The sequence below is a fragment of the Pseudomyrmex gracilis genome, unplaced genomic scaffold (assembly GCF_002006095.1).
Source record: "Pseudomyrmex gracilis isolate BER0280 unplaced genomic scaffold, ASM200609v1 scaffold_2851, whole genome shotgun sequence".
Classification (NCBI taxonomy): domain Eukaryota; kingdom Metazoa; phylum Arthropoda; class Insecta; order Hymenoptera; family Formicidae; genus Pseudomyrmex; species Pseudomyrmex gracilis.
The window spans coordinates 1-7728 of NW_018023435.1; the positions used below are offsets into that span (position 1 = coordinate 1).

General features: G+C 35.4%; 1 protein-coding gene across 1 annotated transcript; it reads right to left on the minus strand.

Annotated features, from left to right (window-relative positions):
- Nucleotides 1–3603: 3603 nt before the first annotated feature.
- Nucleotides 3604–4571, minus strand: LOC109862998. The gene is made up of 3 exons (XM_020443172.1): nucleotides 4341–4571; nucleotides 3859–4192; nucleotides 3604–3764 (listed from the first exon to the last, which is right to left on the minus strand). Exons 1-3 carry the CDS (start codon nucleotides 4569–4571, stop codon nucleotides 3604–3606), a joined length of 726 nt encoding a protein of 241 aa, XP_020298761.1.
- Nucleotides 4572–7728: the final 3157 nt, after the last annotated feature.

The following is a 7728-nucleotide window of genomic DNA, read 5'->3' on the forward strand; positions in this document are numbered from 1 at the left end:
CATTCTGCATAACATCCTGCAAACGGCTCTTACTACCCGATATTTCATTTATTAGTTTAAAAGACTTCAGAGCCCGAAGAAATCTTCTTCTTGTTCTTTATTATTCTTTATGTTCTTTTTTCTTTTCTTATTTATGTTTTACGCTGATTAATTCTTTTTGTACTGCCGAAATTCCTTCTGGCCGGTGACCGTCCAGAATCATATACAACCGCTGTTAATAAAATATATTGCAAATACTACTAAACGATCAGGTTAGTGAAAAGGTACGGAGAATTATACAGGGAAACGAGGAATAGGGTGAGGATTGGAGGGGAGATATTAAAGGAATTTTGGACAGGAAAGGAGATGAGGCAGGGATGTTCACTGAGCCCGTACCTATTCAACATGATGACGACGGATATGGAAAAGTACCTGGGGAAGAATGGGTGGGGGGGAGTGAAGGTAAGAGGTAAGAAGGTGTACTCTCTGGCATACGCGGATGATGTAGTACTGCTGGCCGAGGAGGAGGACGGAATGAGGGCAATGATGAGGGAATTAGAAAAATATCTGAGGGAGAAAGGCTTGGAATTAAACGTAGGAAAGTCCAAGGTGATGAGGTTTAGGAAAGGGAGAGGGAAGGAGAAAAAGATGGAATGGTGGTGGAAGGGAGAGAAACTGGAAGAGGTAAGGACGTTTAAATATCTGGAATATGTTTTTCAGAAGAATGGGGGGGAGGGAGGCGCAGGTGAAGGAAAAGAAAGAAGTGGCAATAATGGGTCAAGTATGGGGGATAGGAAAGAGAAGATTTGGAAGGGATTAGAGTAGAAGTTTGTGGTTCTTTGATGCTCTGGTGTGGTCGGTAATAGGCTACGGGATGGAGATCTGGAGTTGGAGAGAGTGGGTTGTGGTTGAGAGGTTACAAGACAGGTACTTAAGGTGATTATTGGGGGTAGAAAGAAACGCCGGGATATATAGTGAAAGAGGAAATGCAGAGGGACCTATGAAGAGGTAGGGCGGGGCTCAGAGCGTGGGGATTTGAAGAACGACTGGAAAGGGAGGAAGGCAGCGCTTTAGCGAGATTATGTTGGGAGGAGATAAGGAAAAGGGAGAGAAAAGGAGAGGAGTTGTCGGAATGGGAAAGGGAGGATAGAATAAGGTATTTTGAGGAAAGAGGATTAGACATAACGGAGATGGAGGAAGGGGAAGAAACGGGTGAGAGTAGGGTAAGTCTATTGATAAAGAGAGAGAAGGAGATACAAAGAGAGGAAAGGTGGAATAAGATAAGGGAGTCGAGATATAATAAATATCATGGGGGTATGGGAAAACGAAGAAGGAAGAGGTACCGATATATCTAAGGAAAGGGTGGGGGGAAAGCAGATGCCAGAGAATTGCCAGGTTTAGGTTGGGAAATGAGATGAGAGAGGGTAGGTATTGGGAAAGGGAAGAGGAAAGGGCTGTGTAGAGTATGCGGTTTGGCAGAGGAAGGCTGGAAACACGTATGGGAGGACTGTGGGATTTGGGGAGCAGAGGGAAATTGGGATGATATAGTGGATTTGGTACTGGGTGAAGAAAGGGAGGGGGAAAATGGTTGAGGAGGTTGGACGAATTTAGGAACGAGGGAACAGGAGTGAAAGAGTGAGAGAAAGAGGAAGATGTGATGCGAGTGGAGAGGGGGGGATAATGGGATAACGGAGTGGTGGGATGAATGGATTAAGTAGAGTGAGAATGAGAGGTGAGAATATGAGTGGAGTGAGCGGGAGAGGATAAGAGTAGAAGTGTGATTGGTGTGTATGAGTGGAGCCTGGCTGAAAAGGGTAAAAAGAGGGCGTAGAATGGACTGCCAGAAAAGGAGGTCCGAAATTTAGAATAGGAGTAGGGATAGACGTGTGTGTGTATGTAGGAGTCAATTAAGTTTAAGTTTAAGTTTAAGTTAGTGTTAAGTTGCGAGAATAGCTGTAAGTTAGTTATAAGGCTTTTGTGTATTGTGTATTGAAAATTGTAGCCCTAAGGGGAACCAATAAAACATTATCTATTTATCTACTACTAAACGATCAAGTTCTCTGCCATTATTTAAAAACACTGTCTCTTGAGCCCACGCCTCTCCGTATTTCTTTTCAAACTGAGCTATCAAATTATGCTGCCGTCACGTCGATGTTAATTTGAAGAATCATAGTACTTAAAGTCAAGATTTTGTCGTGCGGCGTGTAAATTCACGCCTGGCGCCCAACTAACGAAATTTGGTAAGTAATTTTTCTTTTAATTATTGGTAGAAGATGTGCCAAAATTGTGCGGCACTCTCGATAAAAGATCCAAACACGAGGTGCCCGTCACAATATATACATTATATATACGAAACACATAAATATGTATAAAAAATTAAAGGTGTTTTTCAACTACGTACACAAGCAAACATTGATATATATATATATATAGGGGAAACCGGTACACAATGAGACACTTCACAAATAATTGTTCATAGAAAGTTTATTTATGAAGAAAATCTTTTTTTTTAATGGAACATACATTACATGTTTACATTGTACGGACAAAATATTGATAAAAAAACAAGTGTTTATAACTTATAAATTTTTATATAAAGTAGTGCAAAATGTCTCATTGTGTACCACCCCGGTACACAATGAGACAACCCATGGTACACAATGAGACANCTCTTTAATCAATGAGCAACTTACAAAACGCTTACGTTTATTATTAAATATAATAGTGCAATATTTTTAGTCTNAATTTAAACNTTATGTTTATTTATTTAAGATACTTTTAACAAATTCTTTTATTAATAATATTCACTTTTATTATGTAATGTTATGCTAATAAAGCTTTTTCTTTTTCTCACTTTAATCTCACTTGTTTAAAAAATTGCACTGTAAAATAATTAAATAACNAGACATTAAAAAAAGCTAATTCTTTATCACTTTTATGGATTAACTAACATCACATTTTTAATTATAGGAACTCAATGCTTAATAATTATCAAATTGCAAATCGCGTGAAACACTTTTTTGCTCTACAAACTTGGAGTTTTCTTTTGAACTTTTCTTTTTTTTAGCAAGACCCTTACAATTTTCATTAATTTCTCCTTCAAGAGTAATCTGTCTCTTATTCTTCCGAGTGCAGACAGTCTTCTCAAATGTTTCACCACTTGCTTCCAATGAATTCTTGACTTTTTTAGACTTGATTTGACTTTTTAGACGGCTTTTTAGGCTTGCTGGATTTGTTCGCCTCATCAGCTTTTTTGTTTTCTTTTTTGATGACTAAATTCTTCTCAGGAGTGTTGGTCACAATCTTACTTTGGCCTTTTTCTCTTTTTTGTCGATTCGCTTTGCGCGGAGCTGTTTTAGGAAATGCGACAATGTCTTCCGGCAGAATGAATTGTTTACCTGGCAATTGATAGGTAGATTGAGCGGTTTCATTCACTCCGGCATTCAGTGAAGATGAAGCGTCAGGCTCGTTTCCGTTAATAAGCCTTGGTAAAAGTGCTTGAGTTGTTGGACTAGACTCTGAATTGTCTGGAATATTTTGACTAGTAGACGCTGATTCACTCGCATTTTCCATTGGGCGATCAGTAACGTAAGAACTCAAAAAGTCGCCGTCGGTGAAAATGTGTCAATTGAACGGATAAATTCCAGATTTAGAGAAGCCGCTCTTAATGTTCTTAGGAGTCATTGCTTCGTCAGCAGCTTTATGAACTATAGATGCAATTTTATAGATGTCGATAGGCACACCTGGTTGTTGTTTCATCAAACTATCGCACTCTCCATTATAAACTGTTTTAAAAGGGCTATAAACTGAAACGTCCAAAGGTTGTAGGCGATTACTGCAGTGTGGTGGAAGAGTCAAAAGGATAACACCATTGTCAACAGCTCTCGTGGTTGTCCATAATTAACAATTGATGGTTCTCTTGAGAAGAATTAGTGTGTTGAATAAAATGATCCAAGACCTTGGAAAACAAAGTTGATGTCATCCAACTAGATGGATTGGCCAAGCCCAATGTTCCTGGAATACACTCTGTCAGCATGTGATCTTTAAAATACACTCTTGGAAAGACCATTGCTTGCTGCAAACAAGTACTAGATGCACTAACAAGACGTAACAGTAATCCCTTTTTCTCCGCTGGTAGCTTTATAGACTTGTTTAACGCCTCTTTTTGCAAGTACATTTTTTGGAGCTTGAACAGTGCAGATTGACGTTTCATCTAAATTCCAAATCTTATGTCCATCAGTAAATAATTCCGGCCACCTTTCCTTGATTGTCTCCAAGTTGTCAAAAAAGACACCAACATTGTGTTTGTTGAAAGATGTCAGTCGGGATAAGCTACAAGCTTCTGGTTTACGGAGGCTCACTGTTGGATTGCGTCTTATGAACCCTTTNAACCAATCTTCACCAGCTGCTTTGTTGTCTGCCCAAGACTTTGGTATCTTCTTNTGATTCTTCTCCGCAAAACTAAGAACCAATGCCAGAAAATCTTTCTTGGGTAATCTAAATGCCATTTGACTGCACCGAATTAAATACTGCGCCAACGCTGCCTCTTCTTTTTCCATAAAGACTTTTCTGTTTGAGTAATTTGGAGACATTTGCATTGGCTTGTCTGGATTTTCTTTGCATATTTTCACATAACGAGCCAAAGTTTGGAACTTGATGTTGTAGTACTGAGCTGATTTTCAAACAGAAATTCCTCCTTTCATGACTGCATGAACTGCCATTCTCATATCATCATCAGTAAATTTTGCGCGTTGTCGTTCCTTTTTTGGTCGCATCTGAAAATTATATTTAATTGTTTGAACAATGTAAATTTTTTTAAAATATTAAAAGTTGCTTCATGCGGGAAAAAATTTGTTGAATTTAACAATTCCTACAATAATTATTATAGATGTATTTTCTTTTCTTGTATAAGATAAATAAATAATTTAGAGAAGTTTAATTTTAATAATATAAATAAATTAAAATTATTGTTACAAATCTACTTCAAATTTTAGATTAAGTAGTGTTTTCAGTGTTTTTAGATCATAAACTATANTGTAATTTCATATTTTACATTGAAAAATTGATTTAAAAAGATTAATACACTTACCTTGACTAAGGTTGTTATTGTTTATAAAAAATACACCTTATCAATTAACTTAACATAATTTACGGCAAAACCTATAGCCCGCCAATTTAATTGTTAGTCACATGGGCTTTGAGCGTTGCTGCGCTGTCTCATTGTGTACCGAACTTGCCGTCTCATTGTACCTTGAGCGACTTTTTTTGTTACATTATTTTTTATTGTTAATTATATAAAATTTTTTCCTTAATCAAATTAATGACTTTATTTAGAACAAATTAAGCTACTGAAATAAAATTTTAAAAACAAAAAAACTTCAAATATTTAATGAAATAAACAAAATTTAAAAACACGTAAAAAAAAAATTAGAGGCTTGAAAACACGTTTCTTTAAATAAATAAAAAACTAAATTTTATTTAATAACAAAAATCATATACGTCGGTAAAGAATGAAAAAGTACATATAAAAAATAAAATACAAAGTGATTTTGCCAATTATTGCTTATTATAAATAGAGTGTCTCATTGTGTACCGTGTCTCATTGTGTACCGGTCTTCCCTATATATATATGTGCTACTGACTATATACAGGGTGTCCCAGAATTGGTGTAACATCTCTCGTAGACAAGTAGAAGGAGTAAAACTGAGGTGAAAAGTCCTATACCATTTTGCTAGATTCGCAATAGTTACCGAGATTTTAAGTAACAAAGATCCGCGAATAAGCGTGCATCGGGCTGTCTTACGCGCGTAGGACAGCCCGGCGCGCTTCGCACAATTACATTTTAATATGTATATTTTATAGTATGTGCTGTTATATTAGCTCCTCCCATATGTCGCTATGGGTAACACTGTTAGCGCGCGAAGCGCACTGGGTTGTCTTCTTTCTGGGCTGTTCTGGGACACCCTGTATATAGTCAGTAGCACAAGAGCGGAAAGAATTGTTAGCGGGAAGAAGGAAGACAAGAAAGAAAACTAAAAAGACGAGAGAAAATATATATAGGTATGTGTGTAACAATAACATATATAGTATATTATTTATAAATATCGCTCGAAAAAAACGGACTACCGTTAAACTTTAACACAATTTTAATAGTTCATAACTGTTGAGATAAAAGAAGGGTCAAATTATTGATAAAAAAATAGTCTACAAAAATATTTAACAAAATAGCAAATGTTGATATTTTATAATAAAATTGTATTTAAAAATAACATATATAAAATTATATTTAAAAAAATAAAAAATAATTGTCGATATTAACATTTGTTTCTTACGCGTACGGGAATGTACACACAGAAAAATATTATTCTATTTCTAAGAAAAATAATTACTCAGTTTATTTTCTTTCTTTTAAGTAATACAGTGGCCCCAAAAAAATGTTGATGTGCCAATACTTTTTGGGGCCACTGTAGTTAACTTCAACACAGAATATTTTCTTGACAATAATCTTACAATATATTCATTACAAATTTTTAAAAAGTTTAATATTATGTACTTGAAAGAAGAATATATTACCTTTTCGAGGATAGTGTAAAACTTTATCGGAAAACATGTAAATTAGGTTAATTTGAATATTTGAAAATATATTAATGCAAGAAAAGTCAGTAGCTTAGGGAAAACAAGTTCAATAAGTTTCTTTCGATATCATGCAACTTTAGAAGAAACAAAATATTAATTTTAAAACAAGACATTATTCCTTTATTTTAAGTAAATCAATTTCTCAATCCGCAACAATGTTATCTCCAAACAAATAATTACTTTTATTCAATCAAATAAATTAGTCTATTATAATTTTGTAGAAGAATATAATATACTTAAAATCAACATTTCTCTTTTCTGAGTCTGCGCATTTATTATTCACATATGCATAGTCGAAATCGCGACGATTTCCCGCCATTGATTGCTATTGTCGTGCAGTTGTGTGTAATATTACGTCATTAATATAACGCTGAGCACATACTTGGTTTACTAGTGTATTTTATTGTGCTTTTTATCATAGAAGATAGTGCAAATCCTGTGTCCAATATTGCAGATCTTCTAGAAAAGATCGGTTGCAGCAATCTAATATCGCGATTTGAAGGTAAGTAATCAATTAATATTATAACATATTGCTTAAAACTATAACCTCTGCACAATTAAACATACAATTCTTACTAGTAAATCTCATTAACAATTGTGAACTATATATATATCTACCATGTTTTATTATATATTATAAGTTGTGTCGTATACGGTATGTTGTTTGGAAAAGTGCCCAGTAAACAATTTGCTCGGAATTTGCGAGCAAATTGGTNACAAATTAGAGCAAAATTATTCAGCAAATTGGCATCAACTATGTCNGCATTAAGCTTAGAATTTGTCGCCAAACCTTGTTGACAAAACGTAACAGCAAATTGCTGACAAAACCCGAGCAACGTTTGATAACATAACCTGAGACCAAATTGACGCCAAATATGAAGCAAGGTCTCTGCGCAACACAGTTTGAGAGCAAAATGACAGCAAAATCCGTGCAAGATTTGCAGTTCGAGCATGTGGTATTTAAATATATACAGGGTGTCCCAGAATGGCCGTACAATCTCTCGTAGGCAGGTAGAAGGAGTAAAACTGAGTCAAAAAGTCTTATACCATTTTGCTAGATTCGCAATAGTTACTGAGATTTTAATTAACAAAGATCCGCGAATAAGCATGCAT